Genomic DNA, 17,967 nt, shown 5'->3' on the forward strand with positions numbered 1-17,967 from the left:
TTCTGGTTTGTAGCCAGTGGTTTGTATAAAACTCTCCAATGACTGGTTTTATCTTTCATGGACACAATGAAATGGTCTCTATGAACACCAAAGGACAAATGTCTTCCTTAACTACAAAGAAAATACCACAAAAGGACTGCCTGGCTTTGGGGATTTACAGGGGCCATCTGGCCTTGGACAGATTTAAACCCATGCACAGAAGCTTCTCTCAGAGGAAACTGAATGGGTTTTGTTTTTGTAATATGGCCAAATTAACTTGATAGCATCCACTGTCATACACAATGTGCTTCCTTATATCTATCTGAAGTGGTTTTTTTGCAGCAATTTAAATTCTGTCCCTCTCATTTACTTTCTGGGAAGAAGGAGGGCATTTGGTTAATAGTTTTCATAAGCCACCAGTGAATAAAAGACTTATTAGATTAACAACCCTTTTCTTCTCTGGACTATCTAATCCCTAAGGCTATTTATTAGAACATCATCAACAACCATAGTTCTATCTTGGAGGGAACTCTACTGTCCATATCTGCAGAAAAAGGGTAGAAGAAGAGGCCACATCTAATGGAAAATTTAACCCGAATTTGTGGGGGAAGAGTTAATGAACTTTAACGTAAACAATGGCACGTGAATGCTATTCGCAACATCCTTCACAACAGCCCAACGTGGAAACAACCTCAGTGAGAAGCCAAAAGTAAAGTACATGGTGAATGGATAAACAAACTAGAACATTTCCATATCAAGGAATGCTATCCAGCAATAAATTAGACTGAATTCCTGATACATGTTACGTGGATGAACCTCAAACATTATGCCAAGTGAAAGAATCCAGGGGACAGAGCTCAGTGCTGGAGAAGGTACCTAGCACAGACAAGGCCCTGGGTTCAATTCCCAGTAACATAAAAGAGAAAAATAAAGAGAGAGAATGAAAGATGTCAGACCTGAGAGACCACTCATTGTAAGATCCCCTTCAGGTGAAATAGCCAGGAAAGGCGAGACAGTGGAAAGGCAGATTAATAGGAATTAAGGGAAAGGAGACTGATGGTTGCCGAGGGGTGGGAGATAAGCAGGTGACAGGAGTTTGCAGTTAATGCCACAGGAATCACACCGAGTTGAGAGAAACGTTCTAAACCAACTGCTGGTGATGGCTACACAACTCGTAAATTCATTTTTTAAAAAAGCATTGAATATACTTGAAATGAGGGAATTATATGGTATGTAAAATTTGCCTGGAGGAAGTTTTGTTTAAGTCAGTGCTAACAGCTTGTCTCTCCTCTGCTGGGCTGGCAGCCTTCTGCAAAATGAAGAGGGTGGGCAGTTTGACCCCGAGGGTCCTTCTTGTTCTCCAGTTCTAGGAACCTTGATTGGTGTGTGCCATGGAACAGTGACAGTAGCAGCCTTTTTTTTTTTTTTTTTTTTTTTGCGGTGCTGGGGATCAAACCCAGGGCCTTGTGCTTGCAAGGCCAGCACTCTACCAACTGAGCTATCTCCCCAGCCCAGTAGCAGCCTTTTTACATTCAGTCTCTAAGCCTTTGCATGCTATGTATCTACTTAATCATTTTGTATCTTGAGTCTGGGTTCATCGATTTTAAAGACCTTATTTCCACTTTGACATACTGACTTTTTCAAAAAAATTCCTGATCACACGTACGTGGCTCCTCCAACCAGAATTCCGAGGTGGGAGGAAAGGACTTGGTCTAGACTAACACAGAAGGACTCACAACTGAGTTTGGGTCAAGTATTTTGGTCAAGTGGGAATTTCACCTCACTACAACATGATCTAGACCAGACTCTTCTAATTTGTCGATAAGAATGTCATGTTGGATGAAATCAAAAGCCTTTCTAGAATCCATATAGATAATATCTATCTTTTCCCTTATCGTTTCAGACTGTCACTCTGTCAACAGAGGAAATTAGATGGTCTGACACAATCCATTCTTTACAGAGCTCTGATCTTTGCTTCCTTATGGTCTTGAATGAGGCCAGTGATTGCTCACCTGCTGTAGTAAAAAAATCAAGACTGAATTTTTGCAGACTCCTTTGCTCCTCTATTCATCTCCCAGGTATACATGCATTGAGAAGCCAAAAGTAAAGTACATGACTCTCATGTCGAAACAGACATTTCTAGTACGGTAACACTCAGATAGTGAAGATACAATTACGGACTAAATGGGAGAGTCAAGTCAACCTGAGAATTAAAGAGAGGAGTGCTCAGACAGAGGACCACTTGACTTTTAGGATGACTGAATAGAGAAGTTCACCTGTTCTACCCACAAAGTTACAGCCTTTTCTTAAAAAATTAAATAATATAAATTGCAGAGTGAGTTTCACATAGCAAGTTCTGGCTAACTGGGATTGGAATCAAGATGAGTTCTCTTGTGAACTATTTAATACTGTATTACTTATAAAACTGAACTGGAAATTTAAAGAATAGAAGACTTTACAGTTTATTTTCAATCACTAAAGTCATCTAGGTATCCTGTCCCAACTTTCAGCATGAGCAAAAATCCTGTAGGAAACAACACCCGAGCTCCTTAACAGGAAGAGGCAAGCAAGATGCTTGTTATTACTGGCACTCAAGACTTATACTTGAACTGATACCAAGAACAGGACAGACAGGAAGAACTTGGGATAAAGAAACATTCATTCCACATAATGAAACAGTAAGAAGTTTACAATAGCCCAAAAGCCTGGACTGCCAAAGTGCTAAAGTAGACACAAAGTTTTCCTGTCTAATATTAAAGCAAAGTACACAGAAATGCCACAAGAACTGAGTACTAGCTAGCAGAAGTGACGGCACTGGTCCAATGTTTTTACAGAATGGCAATAATCATCGTCTAAATTTTACTAAGCAATGTTCTCTGATAACCTAATAGTATTGGTAAAAAGGGACAGTTGGGACCATGCCAGACAATAGCTGAGAAACTGAAAATCAGTCTTTCTCCTTCTTTTCCTCTCATCTGTGAAGATAAAAGATACCGCAAGGTAGAGTGTGGGAGGATATTAACAAGAGGAACACAGATAGGTGAAGATTAACTCAGAGTGATCTGCTTACAATCAGGTTAACCCACATTGTTAACCCACAGGTTAACAATGGTCACTACAAGAACTGACTGACATCCCTTAATCCAGTCTTTAAACCTGCCAGCATGCTTTGTTTTCATCAGCTTAAGCGATACAGCAGGGATCAGCAAATGACAGCTGATGGCCAATCCAGAGTGGTGTCATTTTTGTGAGTAAAGTTTCACTGGGGCACGGTTATGTCCCTTTGTCTACGCACTGTTCGTGGTCGCCTACACACCACAGTGGCAGAGATGAACATTTATGAAGTCAAAAAAATTTTTTCCAGTCCTTTACAAAAAAAACTTAGCCAAGTCTGGAATATGGCTTGGGATGCAGCTTTGCTCCCAGGGAGCATACACACTGTTGCGGCATGGCGTCAGATGGAACATCACGCTGAACGTATCCTGAGATGAGGGTGAAGATGCGCTAGTAGCAAGAAGACAGACAGCATGGCACGTTGGCAAACTAGTAACGAAAACAGCGTTCTTACTGAAATATCGGAGGACTATCTCGTGGTGCATACAATACTGCCGTCAGGCGGCACGCGGGTCTACTCCGTGAGAGTTTAAGGATGAAATCAACAGCGACGCAGACATTTTTATAGCTGTAAAAATGACTGCCTTGTAATTACTTCTGATTTAGACAGTATTATTTCTTAATCTCATTAAATGTTTTTAAATCCCTTCAAGTGTGCTAGTAAAATATCTGGTACTTAATTTGAATTAGGAATATGAAGATATTGAGAGAAGTCACGATTTTAAACCCATGTTCCAGCCCTCAACTCTGATTAATCCCTAATTGGTCTCTGATCTAGAGTGTCCAATACCCATTCATGAAAATAAAGAAGCTAACTTAAACCCAAAGATAAAAAGATTTGTTTTTTTGTGTTGTTTATTTTCCAAAGAGATGGAATCTTTCCAAAGAAATTATCCCAAACTAGTGAACTCTGCTATGCTTTGGATCACGAATGCCCTATTTTTGTTGGACCTTCAAAAAGTCTGTCACCAAATATCTGGGATTCTAAAGGACGTGCTAGAAGGATCTAATAACATTTTTTTAAGAACAAACTAAGGCAGAAACCGTTATGAAGTTGTTGAGAAGAGTGAGGGCAAGATGCAGAGAGAACCAGGTCCTCTCTCTATCACCCTGACCCTAACCACAGTGGTAAGAGACTCGGGAAAGACTGAGAAAGGAAACAAAAGAAGTGCGGTGTGGAGCGGAAGGTGATCCGATGAGAACGGAAGGGAGCGGGGGGAGGGCTTTGGGAGCAAAAACTCACAGCTGCTCAAAGAGCAAGAGGAACTCTGCCCGCCCCCCTCCCACCCCGCAGCCGCCGCCGCAGCCTGGTGAGCAGTGAATTCAGCAAGGGAAGCTACTTCAGCTAAACCACAGAGTGGCTGAACTTCCTTGCCTTTCCATCAAATGCTCCCTGCAGGTCACTTTAACAGACTGAATGAGAGACTGGCGTGGAAGCAGGTATGTGCCCAAGGTGTGGCAACAATTGCACAACTCAGCTTCTCAAGACAGAGCAAGCCTTCGCAGGCGCAGACGCGCAGGTGTGATGAAAACAGAGGCAGCGGGAGAGGGAGAGAGCCACACTCCTGAGTCATCGATTCTCTCCGGATCGTCCGGTAGGTTGAAGATCCAAAGAAAGGCATTTTCTAGACCAGCTTATGGTTTATCTCCGAAGCTACATCACATCATTCAGAGAAGTGAAGAAAACCCAGTTATGAATAATATGTGAGCCTATGAAGCGGCCCAGAGAGGTGTGACAGCAAATGGCCCCAGGGCTTGGGAATCTCCAAGCTGGCAGTTGTCCCCTGTAGCTCAGAGCAAGTCCATCCAGCCAAATGGTGGCGGTTTTAATCCTTGCTTTATGCCACCTTCCCCACTCCTAAATCTTCCTAAAATTTACAGTGTCATAGAAACAGTGGGGCTGTTGGTAAGTCACCATCCATTACCAGAAGTCAGAACTAATGTCCTGACTTTAAGCTAAGACTGCAAGCTATGACATTTGCCACCTGAAGGACAGGGCAACCTCTGTAAGTACTATTTTTAATATTGACTTAAAATCCCAGTGAGCATGATGTCTAAGATGTGCTATAAACTCCTCCTCTGTCCCCGATTCAGGTCCCTCTCATCCACTGCTCCTGTCTTTGTTTGTATGTCCCTGCCACATTCCTTCCTATATAGAAAAAATGTTATTTTGAATTACTCACGTAGTTTCTAGAGCCATCATGGAAGCTGCTACATAAATCCTATAAAAAGACTAGTAAATATACAAGGAGAAGATTCCTCTAAGTTTCCAGTTTGCAAAGTTAAATACAATAAAATACTTCTCCTTTCCCTTAAATCTTCATTATACTTTACAGCGACACTGTAGCATTGATACACTGCCATTTCATCTGGAAAAACAAATGATTTGTATGCTGTGAGCAAGCCCTGCAGAGAGCCCAGGCCCTATACACAGAAGGTCTTTAACCCTGTTAAAGAATCGTTCATCTATGAGATCACAGACTAAGTCATTAGGCACACTGGTGTACTCTAGGAAAAAAGAAAAAACCAAAAGTCAAAGAAACAAGAAACCCCTGTCCTATCTGTCATCAAGTCATTATGTCTTTGCAGAGTACCTTCTTCTGGTGGTTAATACTGGACTGAGACTTCTAGTACCAACCAAAATGGAAAAAGCCTGGTTTAGCCTCTCTCCCAGTTTCAACTAGAATCGCTCAACAAAAGTATAAAAAGTAACTTCCTCTGGACAAGTTACTACAGCAGGAGGATTGGTGGGGAAAGTGAAAATTTGGAGAACAATCAGTAAGGCTGTGAAACCATGCATATCTGAGGACAGGCGGACATCTAGAACAACCGTCAAGTCAGAATTCTACATACAATATGCACATCCCTTAGGAACAGATGCAAAACAGTCCCACTCTGAGAAGGAAAAATAGAGTTCATACTCCCAAATATTTACCCAAAGGAAATGAAATTAAAATTGACATCTATATAAAAACCTATCTGTGGATGCTTAGATTACAACTGGATTCACAATTACCCACAACTGAACACAAAGCAATGTCCCACAACTGAGGAACAGATAAACTATGGTAAATCCATACAATGGAATATTACTCAGCAATAAAGGGGAGAAACTATTGAGATATACTATGCCCTGGCTGAATCTCAAATGCATTATGCTAAGTGAAAGGAGATAGAATCAAAAGACCATAATACTGTATGATTCCATTTATAGGGCATCTGGAAAATGTAAAACTACAAGAATGAGAGCTGATTAGTGATTGTAGCATTAAAGGTAAGGCAAAAGCTTGTCTACAAATGAGTAGATAACTACAATGGGATTATTATGGGGGGGTGTGTATAACTGTTACAGATCTTGAATATAGTGGTAGTTATACACTGCTATGCTTTTGCTAGAACTCACAGAATTATAACCCAAAGAGTGCATTTTACTACCTATTTTACATGCTGAAAACATATTAAAAAGTAGAGAACTTGAAATCTTGACATTTTTCCAAAGAAAATTTTTTGACAGTGCAATTACATGTACTAATTATACATACTTACATATTAATAAGCAGCAAAGAGTTTAATTGAAACCTTTGTCACAAAGCACCAACTGAAAATAAAATCTATTTGGTCTTCACACACTTTGGGGGAAATCCAGAAATTCTCAGAATAGAACATTATCACACATAATTGATATATAAATTTGGATATAAACTTTAAAATTCTTGCCAATTATATAAACTTTTCCATTTCCATGTTATAAATGTGGTTATATGGTCACAATATTTATTGCTCACCTGGTATTTAAAATAAATAGACACTATCATCAAAGTTGCATACACACATTATTATTATTATTAGGAAAAATTAAATCATGTAATTAAACCACAGGCTCAGCCTTGATTCTTCTAACAATGGTCTAAAGTACTTTGAATACCTGCCATATTCATTCATGCTCTGTAGGAACTGGTAGAATAAAATAAAACTGAATTTTAACATACCCTGTCAAAGAGAGCAAAAAGTTGTCTCAAGACATCAGAAACAGGTAATTTTAAATATTCAGCAAACTCTTCAATCCCAATTCTTCCACCTTTTGAGGAACGTGCAATAGATGCATATTCATCCAGATGCTTATGAATGCCATCCCAATCTAATCTAAACAAAAAATTATAAATGTTACTAGTTCTTTCCAGTTGACATGGACATTTTATAAACAGTTCTATTCATCTGTCTGGAGGGAAAATATTTTATGCGTTAAATCTGAAAAGGAGAATCAAATGGGTATTTAAAATTACATGTTGAAAAAAACAAGAGTGTGTTGGACATTAAAAACATTAAAAAACGAAAGTACACGTTGAACATGTATGTGAGCATTAGTTTTTAAAAGCATATCAGTGTGACTGATAATATACCAAATATCTGAGACAGAAAAAGTAAACAAAATGAACAATGGAGGGAATAATAAATGACTCATGAGAAGAAAATTTAAAAAGCAAATTTTAACCTAAACATTACTAGTAAATCAACAATATTTATTGAGTTGTTATAAAAGGTTATGATTCTTGTTTTCAAGGAGCTTCCAGACTGATAATGAATTTATAGTTCAGAAAAAGTTGTGAGAAGGAGATTTAGTAGACGACAACTTCCTCAAATATTAGAAATTCTCAGGGTGATAAAAATACTGGAACATATACTGAAGCTTACCTCACATCCTGTCTTTGCCTCGTAGAATTAAGTAACCTAACATGTACTTATAAATCCAATTCCAATGACTAGCTACATTTATCAAATCAACAGAATATTGTGAACATAACAACAGAACATTTTTGTTATCTAGAAGGTATAAATAATATTTTCTATATCACTTGTCAAAATATTTTATTTTATTGAGTTTTCATATAGTAACAAGTTCTGCAGCTCTTCCCAGGGAGGATGCCAAGGTCTATTAAATCAACATTGTGCGAATTCCTAACAGGGCTGAGAACAGAACGAACGGAACATGAGAGGAGTTTGAGGGTTACACATTTTTATACCAGATAGCTCCAAGGGAAGATTCTGAATGGTTCGAACTAGATCATGAAAATACAAGAGGGAGCTCTGGTCTTTAATAATAATAATAATAATAATAGGAACCCAGAAGAGAAGAGAAAAGTTGGCCTAGGCAAGTATTGAATGTTCAGTGACGGTCAGAATTTCCATTACACAGGCCAATTTATGTTCCCCGTGTGAAGTTCTGACCACCACGTGCCAGGATCACCTGACGATATTGTCCTCTCTATAAGAAGTGGGCATGACTGAGCAGTGGTTCTGAACTATTTGAGTAGGGAGGCAATTTGTGTGCATTCATGCTTAGGACATTTTGCTTTCTTCCTGACTGGTTAATATATTTCTGAGGTTTTTTTTTTTTTTTTTTTTTTTTTTTTTTTTTTGCATTTGGACCTAGGGCATCACGTTAAGCCAATACTCCACCAGTGAGCTGCATCCCAGTTCTTGTTAAATTTTATTTTGAGATAGGCCTCACTAAGTTGCCTAGCCTGGTCTCAAACTTATGATCCTCCTGCTTTTGCTTCCCAAGTAGCTGGGATTACAGGTGCAGTTAACTAGTGCTGAAAAGTCAAAACCAGATGAACAGAAGAGTGGGTACATTTACAACTCTAGCTTTCCTGATAAACAACAGATGGTTCTAGAACTGAGCATCAATAAAGGAAGAGAATAAACATACAGGATTTCAGATTCCTGCTGGACACCTTTATGAAAGTACAATAATTTAAAAATGTACTTACTTTAATTTCTGGCTGATTTTAGTAAATTCCACCAACCCAGCTTCCATGGGCAATGTCAGCTTTCCTGCCGAAATCATCAACCTGCAGTCTTCGTAGGTATGATCTGTCACTGGTATTCCCAGAGATCTAGAAGCATCGAGAATAAAACTGAAATTCAAAATATTTTTTAAAAAGGAATGATTTTTCATTCACCCTGGACTGTTCAACAAGTAATAGCAAGTGGAAAAGTATTTACTACATTTTAGGCTAGTAGCTGTGGCTTTCTTTGCCAAAGAGTCATATTTTTTACTTCTTCAGAGACTTGAACTGTGGCCCAAGAAAATGTTAGGCCTGCACGCTTCTATACATACAGCTGACATTTTTTGTTTTGGATTTTAACTGGAATAATAATCATGTTGACTTGAGTTTTATGGAAGGTGATCAGAAGACTTAGGTTCAAGTTTAAACCTAACTTTACTGGGAACCTTCTGGCAACTGACCCAAGCTTCATTTTTCTCAGCTGCACATAGGAACAATTAGTCCCCAGGTTTAAGGACAAACTAAGAACGCTGGTGGAGGTATTGCTGAAACAGATAAATGGCATTTGTGTACACTGTATGTGTGCCATCTATCCAAACCATTAGCATCTGTGCTCCTTCATTTTTAATAATGAGTCACCTTCTCCCTGACAGCAATCTTCTAAAACTACTGAAGCAAATTGATACTAAGCTGGTATTTCTTGCAAATCCAACATCCCTCATCCTCAAAGGAGAGCAGAACTCCTATCTACTGCTGCTCAATGAGACTGAGACTGAATGATAGTAAGGTAGATCTGGAATCGTATATTAGTGAGAACTGGAAAACAGTACCAAGAAGAAATTCTGCCCAACACATGAAAATAACTTCCTGAAGATTCTTCACTAAATTTTTAGTTGTGAATATTCAATGAAAATCATAAAATTATGTCTTTAATTGTATGTGTCTGTTAAATCACTGCTAGGAAGACTAAATTTTGAATGAATACAATCAGAATAAAACAGTTTTTTCTAGCTACATAGTTTTTTTCTGGACTGTTTTTGATTAATACATATTTTGATGGAAGAATACTTAAAATGGAAAATAAAAATTTTAAATATTTCAGGAATTATAATAATAAGCAGGGTTGCATCATAATGAAAAGGTTGGGTCTGGGTAATGGGAAATGTGGATTCCAGTCCCAGCCCAGGCAGCACCTATGAGCTGGGTAACTGAGCTGCTCCCTGATCCACCTCCTCACTCCCTCATGGGGGTCTGTGAGGTGACACCAGGCAAGTGCAGGTCCCAGCTCAGGGCCTGGTGAACTGCCACCAGCAGCAGCAGCACCTCCATCACCTTATCTACTTCTCTCCTTTCTACTTTCAAATGCTCTGATCACATCCTTTCCTACCTGAATTTCAAGGCAATCAAAGCCACAAGAAGGGCAAGTCTGACTTTCCATTTCCCACATACGGGGAAGGGACTTTGGGAAGGGCTTTCTGCAGCAAATCGAGATTTTTCTTCCTCTTTAAATAAGGCCACTATACCCTGCCTCCTCACAAATTCAGGAAAAGCTGCCTCAACAATCCCCTCTCTGCTTTTGGGTACATTTGGGGGAAGTCAAAATATCTGATATAAATTATCTAAGTTCCCAATACTTATGTCTTAACTTTTGGACAGAAGCTGGTATGAAAGCATCAGAAACAAAATACAGAAAAGCAAATTTTGTAGCTGGTTTTGAAATTACATTAAATGAGAATACTTAAGTATGCCTAGTAGCAAAAAAAAATTTTTTTGATATATGTTTCTTCTATTTAGAAAATAACATTATTCTGCTATGAAACATTAAGATATATATGTATATACGTCAGGGTTACAACATTAAGATATATGTATGCATATATATATATCTCAGAAAAATGAGACTTTAAGGCCAAATTCTGCTACATTAAGAGTTCCTATTGAATTGAGAAAAAAATACTGCAGGTCTCTTAGCTCCAAACCTCCCACTGATGACTGAGGGAGGTGCCTGGGAGCCAGTGCACCATCTGGAGGGCTGAGGCTGCCTGGGTGGTAGAGTGTAAGGCAGGCTTTCATTATAAGACAGGGAGTGATTTATCTAATTAGAATACCAGCCAGCTAAAACACCCTTAAGTGCAGGAAAACACGCCTCATGTGTTGCAATTTCTAAATCCTAAATCTGTAGCCACTCCTTCACAAGAGTAACCTTTTCCCTTTTCTGTGCATCTTTTCAAACCTTTGCAAACTCCCCCTTGGTGGTGCTCACAATTACCAGGGCCTTGGAAGCCCTCAGCGGTGGCAGATGCGGGGAAGCTGGGGGATGGATGGGGTGCTCAGTGGGGGCTGCTGAAGCCATCACCAGGCGCTGTCTGGCCTGTCGCTGGCTGGGGAGAATCCAGCTGTGAAAGATGCTGACTGGGCTCTTCTGGCTATCCTACCCTGATCTGGCAGGTGAAGACTCACTTCCATTAGTGTGGGGCTGAAGTTAGAAAAAAGACACACATCCCTGGCACGGTATTTTGTTTACTTACCAAAGTGAGCTGGAGAATGAGGCCCTGGGGGTGCGGGGGTTGAAAGGTATGTTAAATGACATTTACCAAATGATTTTCAAATTATTCACTGCTCAAAATCTCACATAGACACTTACTCTGCCATTAAATTCCGGACTCTATTGGCAAAAAGTACAGGATCACTTTTTTCTGCATCATTTGGTACTTGAACAGGCATAAACTGAAAGACAAATATACCTTTCCATAAAAATCCTTAGGCCTAAGACATTAAATGCTAGATTAACTTTTAAACTACAATGAGTAAATCAACCAATAAGAGCTGCCATTCATTAAGCACCCACTATGTGCTGGGTACTTTACATTAGGGGTTTTATATGACTAGCTTTCTCACCAATTCCCTGAGGCCAGTCTTACCATTTTCATCTGACAGTGAAGAGTGAGACTTGAAGGGATTAAGTAACACAGCCCAGCCCACATATAAATGGCAGGGCTATGAACTGAAAGAAAAAGAGCGTTTTATACAAAGAGATACCACTTCTTCCAGATTGTCCTGCTTTCAAATCGTGTCAGTCGTGTTAAGAAGACTACAGGCACTGATGACTCAGAGATGGTTAAGCAAGCGAGTGAAAAGACCAGGCTCCTAGTTTTGAGCAGTAACTTCAGAGGCAGAGAGAGGATACATCAAAGAGGAGGAGGAAGTGAGAGGGGAAAGCAGGAGGCTTTGCAGTGGCCCCCGAGAGGCCCTGAGAGCTGGACCGCAGGCTGCAGAGCCTGGCTGGGGTGTAAGGCTTGACTTACAGAGTCACACGCTAGCTGTCATTTCACTTTCCAATTTGTTTTATGAACCTGTCCAAGGCAGCGGGTCATGCCGCACAGAAAGCCCTCAGTGTGGCTCCTGCCCTGTGATCTTGGAAAAGTCCTTAAGTCCTCAGGGGCCTCGGGAAGCTCAGACCAGATGATCTCAGGTCCTTCCGAGTCCTCAAAGCATCCAGTTACTGTTAAAGCCACCAGAGGTCCCCCTATCACTTCAGTATCCAGAACAACAAACTACGAATAAACATCACAAAAAAATCCCTCCATCCTGATTGAAAAGAATTTTATATTTCAGAAGAAAACTCAAGGAAGAAAAAGGTTGGTTGAAAAATCAATGTTCATAAAATCTCTAGCCAAATAGTAGAAGGAAGGAAAGTTTTAAAATGACAAATAATTCTTCATTTTTTAAAAAGAGGAAGTGACCTTTTATAATATACTTGATTCCTAGGTCATAAAAGCACACACTGAAAACCCAGAAAAATTAAACTGCTGCTATACTGTGAACCAAACATGATACAATGAACTATGGATTTAGTTTCTATTTGTGCAGGTGATATTTTCCATAAAATGATTTTTAATTACTCTCATATTGGCAAGGTATTTTATTTCTTGAGGACATAAATTCCACCAGAGTATAAAAAAATTAAAAGTCTGGATTTGACACTCTTGAGCCTTGAGGGCACTGTGCCTCCTGAGAAGCAATTCAGTGGAAATTCTAATAAAGAGTCTCCTCTTCTAGGATGAAACTTGGCCTCCATACCGCACTTCCATTTTGTCCCGAGTCAGTCAAGGTTCAAAGCGCAAACACAAACTCCTTCCTTGGAAAGATCAGCCATCAAGAGGGAGACCTGCCTGCTACTACCCATTATGGCCTTTAATGCACCTTGAAATACCCCAAGGACTTCAGGACCCGTTTCCCCTTCCACCTCCATCTTCTCTCACCACCCTCAGTACTCAACACTGCTGACCCCTGTGACATCTCATCACACAGTCACGTCATCCGGCCACAACTTTCTCAATTCCACCTCAGCGGTGGAGACAAACCTGATTCTCATTTCGGCCTCCCAGTTCTTCAGTTGGGGTGCCCCATCGGCCATGAGTGCCTGCTTCTCCCCTCATCTGGTCTTCCACAGGCTGTGACAACCTGGTGGTCACACCAAGTCCTCCTTATCTGCAACATCTGCCGCCTGCCCATCTACACCAGGCCAGGAGTCAGGAACTTCCGTACAGCCACTCTGCCACCTGGACGCTCACCCATCTACGGGGACCACCACAGACCCCCTGGGCCCGCCCTCTCACTCCTGTAAGACAGCTGAGGGATGCTGACGGAAGTCGTGCCTGCCCCAGGCTTGGCAGGCTGCAGTCCCACCTTTACCTCACCCTCCCTGGCCCAGTGGCACATCACTGCCAACTTCTGAAAGAAGATGGTCTCTGGGAACTTCTGTTTCCTTTTCCACTGCACCTGAGACTGGCTCCCCAGGGCCACCTTCGCTGGCCCCCACCCCATTAAGCGCTCTCCAGGACTCCACCAGCGGCACCGTACCACCCTTCCCACGGGAGGAAGAGACCAGCTGACACATTTCCCAGACTATCACCGCTAGTTTATGCTTTCGGCCTCTAAGTCGCCCACCTTCTCCTGAGCCTTAAACAGCACACCATAAAGCCAAAATTCCTCAGTGTGTTATTTATGGCTCACCGCTAACCAGAGCCAGGCCTGGCCATTAATGCTCAGGAAAACCCATTTATTCAGTGTTTTTTTCCCACATCAAGCGCATTCTTCTCCGCTACATAAGTGATGAGCAGGCAGTCTGAAGAGCAGTGACACTCTGATCGACCTTTTCTTTTTCCTTCTATTAGAAAAGAACTTAGAGGATCAATCTTAACAAATACGTGGTTCGAGTTCTTCCCATGATTCTCCTTTAAATCTTCAAAGATGGAAAATGTGAAAGAAGGAAGATATTTATGACTAGCACTTGATGCAGGCACACTCTTCCGAAGTTCGCAGGTGGACACAATGCCCAACACCACCTTTCTCAGAGGGTATCCTCATTGTTGAGGAAGATTTAACTGTGTTTTGACTTCCCTAAGTAACTGGCTCTTTGAAGACTTAAAAAGTAACACATAGGGCTGGACAGGTGGTTCAGTGGTTTACGCTGGTCTAGCATGCCTGAGGCCCTGGGCTCAATCCTTAGCATCCCCCAACCCTGCAAATAAATAATAAATAAATAAACAGAAAAAAGAAAAAGGTGACATATCTGTATGCATGTTGGCCATGACATTCATTTTTAACTACAGTCCTTTTCTAAAACAGATACTCTTTTCAAATGAGGAAAGAATTCCTTTCTATTACTGAAGGCAATGAATTGCTCACCAGTAGTTCAGGCTTAATGCCAGCCACTATAAGCCCACTAAGAGCTCTGTGAAGGAATTTCACAAAGCCAAAAATGTCTACATGCTGACAGATAAATCATTTTAATGCATCTGCAGTACACTGAGTGGCTTCTAAAGTCAACAATGCTTCGAATGCATCCTGAGATTCAGCCCATAAAGAAGTCCAGCTTCCATTCATAGACTGGCTGGTGGCCCCATGATCTGACGTAGCCTGAATACTCTCCCATCAAGTCCTCTAGTAGGCTCTTCATTTCTGTCATACTTTGCAATGCTCCTTACTAGCTACCTTGTTCCCAATGCCTTCATAAACATTTGGCTGAGAGGCATAGAGAACATCTGCAGCTGTGAAGTAGCTGTTTGATTTAGGTGATCACTTATCCACTTTGCAATGTTTCTATTCAAAGAATAATTTTTAGCAAATCATTCCATAGTCACCATTGCTCAAGGATGCTGAGACTGATTCCACAGGGTGTGAGGTTTTGGAACTTACCTTTTTAAGATCTAAGAGTCAATAAAATAATAACTTTTTCCAAAATATATCTCTATGTTGGTGAAGCAGAGAGAGATGGAGAAAAGGAGATAAGAAAATTCCCTATATATTTGTTAGGTTTTAAATATCCAAATTTTTGGTAAGTGAAGCATTTAGTAATTATCATTCCTGACTGGAGATGTGTGAAACTAAAGGATGTAGCCATCAATATTCTGAGCTGTCCTGTGACTCACAAAATTAAGAGTGTCTAGAAAAGCTCTTTAATGATCCTCAAAAAGTTCAGCGTATAAGCCACAGAACTAAGACTATATTCTTGAATAATACATTTGAATTAGGTCTACCTAATTCAAGAAGTTCTAAGAGTGTATCTAAAATAGTAACAAGGATTTAAATCCATTTTAAAGTAAAAGAGAAAAGAGGGGAGCACTCTGAACAACCAAGACACTGAAACAGGAACAGAAAGAACTGAGACCTCAAACGAACCTCCAAGTGGGAGGTTCAAGTTCTCCCTCCACAGACAGGGTAGAAAAGCTGGACATCAGAGGCAGGGCCCAGCAGTTCTAGCCTGAGCCAGGGTGTGGATAGACTCGGTACCTAAAGGGCTGCTCGGATACACTTTTCAGTTACATCCTAACAGTGGGAAATTGAAATATTCAGATATCATGAAGTGCTTAGAGTTGCTGGGTGAAAGGCAGCATTAGAAAAATAAAATAAATTACATAATAATTAAAAGAAGATGACTAAATTTAAAGTCCACAAATTCCCATCCTCTCACCCTCTACCACAATTCACATACATCAAATCCCTACTGAGTCGACTATTTTCAAGCGGCTGAAAGCCATTTTGTTTGTGAAGTTGCAGAACAAAGGATACATTCTTTTCTTTGCCAGAAAATATTATTATCCAAACGGGTCTCGGGACCAGCTGGAGGATGCAAATATTGTCATTTCAAAAAGAAAGAAAGAAAGCCATGACACAGAAAGGAAATGTGGTAATAGCGGTCAGGGCAAAAAATGAGGAATTCACATACCTCTGTTGTAATGCAGTCTGGCCACTGCCACATGTGTGGAACAAAAGGGCACAGTTCTTGTGCACTTCCACATCTGCTGCCAGATCCTGTTTTACTGAAGAGCAGTCAGCTTGGAGGAAGGACAGTGGGTGTGTGTGTGTGTGTGTGTGTGAGATATCTTTCACCTTTGCGGAGCAGATAGCACGGCTGTTTCAACTACAGGTTTTGTTGTTTATTTAGAAAACAGGACTAGATAACCTGAGCCGCTATTGAAGAAGAAACATCTGTGCTTAGAGGGCTCAGGAATAATAAGATATGGGGCTTCCTGAAATGTACTCTATGGAACATGGGTTTCAGGCGATATCCAGAGAAAAAAAGGCTTCTGGGGTCAAACATTACAAAGGTCCTGAAAAGTACTGAGAAAAGAGATCTACTTCTTTTGTTTACCCTGGTACTTCCTGAAGGGCACAGATTAGTTTTTGTTTTTGTTTTTCTAGAAACCTTCAAGAGCTGGTTCTATATTTTTTGGTCATACTGAGATGCTGAGCTGGGTTTAAAGCCATTTAAAACTCATTTAAAAATGAGTGGTGTGGAATCAAATTGACAGTTTCAAGGTAGGCAGGCAACATGCAAATCTCAAGGAACATTTCACTTAAGTCAAACTCATTTGGGAATATAATTTGCTCTTCTATATCATCTGGTATTGCTGACAACCTCTAAATGGCTGAGGGGCTAAGCCAGCCAACAAAGCAAAATAGAACTGTTAGGAATTGAATTCCACAGACCCCCATCCAGAGCTGTGTATTACGTATGCAAACTGAGGGTTTTCATTCTGTAATACATGAATGCAATTAGAATCAAGGCAAGTGTCTGCAGACCCAATATTGTAATCCTCCTTAGCAGAGACCTGGAGGGTATCACCTGGTATCTAAAAGCAACCTTCAGAGTCTTAAAGATCAGTCAGACTTTTCCAAATGTTCTGATTACTCCCCATTTCCCCATCTGCCACTGAAACACACACCAAAAGACCCCTGTGAATGGTGACATGAGCCACCTCCCAGAAGAACTGCCTCAAGGTTCCCATGCAGAATGACTCTGAAAGGGACAGCTTCTGCCTTCTTAGTTCTCCCCCAGCCCCCAAGGAGCACCTTGTGACTTCCACAGACCCTACTCTTCAAGGAGTTGTAGGCTCCACCAGCTACTGTGGGCTTCTTCTCTCCTTTGGTCAGTGAGAAGAGGCACTAGATTCAACAAGGTAGAGGTCAGGTCAGCATTAGAAGCATAAGAGATGCCATCAGGGGATGCAAATCTGGCCAGTCAGGGTGGTCACATCTTAGAAGTTTCCAGAAGTTAGACGTGTTTCCCTAACATGATTCCAAGGGTTCAATTTGACAGCATGGATTTAGATGCACAATTTATAAAACACCAGGGCTTTTTTGGGAGGGCGGGGGTCCTGAAGATTGAACCAGGGGTGCTTTCCTACTGAGCTTCATCCTCCACCCTTTTTATTTTTCCTTTTGAAGCAGGGCCTGGCTAAGTGGCTGAGGCTGGCCCTGAACTTGCAATGCTCCTGCCTCAGTCTCCTGAGATTATAGATGCACACCTCCGTGCCCGGCAAGACAGAGCTTATTTTCAATGTGGCGAAACTTCACATCTGGTCTCTCCAGACTAGAAATTCAAAATTAAAGGAAAGGCCAAATCTCAAGTTGCAAGGCTACATTTTGAATGACTCACCTCCAGTTCCATCTTTGTGAAGGGCTGGCAGAGAGTTAGCACACAAAGCTGGATGCTGAAAAGAAAAAAAGAGAGGGCTATCTTCATATGGTAATTCAAGTAGCATCTAATGTTACTCTATAGCGTTTCTCTACACATGAA

General features: G+C 40.8%; 1 protein-coding gene across 1 annotated transcript in view; it reads right to left on the bottom strand.

Annotated features, from left to right (window-relative positions):
- LPCAT2 (lysophosphatidylcholine acyltransferase 2) overlaps positions 1–17,967 on the bottom strand; it is a 60,266-nt gene that overhangs the window by 21,651 nt on the left and 20,648 nt on the right. Inside the window, exons 8-11 of the mRNA XM_079119325.1 lie at positions 17,827–17,881; positions 11,527–11,609; positions 8,865–8,990; positions 7,083–7,236 (exon numbers count right to left, since the gene is read on the bottom strand). Of these exons, the coding sequence (XP_078975451.1) occupies positions 7,083–7,236; positions 8,865–8,990; positions 11,527–11,609; positions 17,827–17,881 (418 nt within the window). The remainder of the gene's footprint in view (positions 1–7,082; positions 7,237–8,864; positions 8,991–11,526; positions 11,610–17,826; positions 17,882–17,967) is intronic.

The sequence above is a fragment of the Sciurus vulgaris genome (genome assembly GCF_902686455.1).
Source record: "Sciurus vulgaris genome assembly, chromosome: 17".
In the NCBI taxonomy this organism is placed as follows: Eukaryota; Metazoa; Chordata; class Mammalia; order Rodentia; family Sciuridae; genus Sciurus; species Sciurus vulgaris.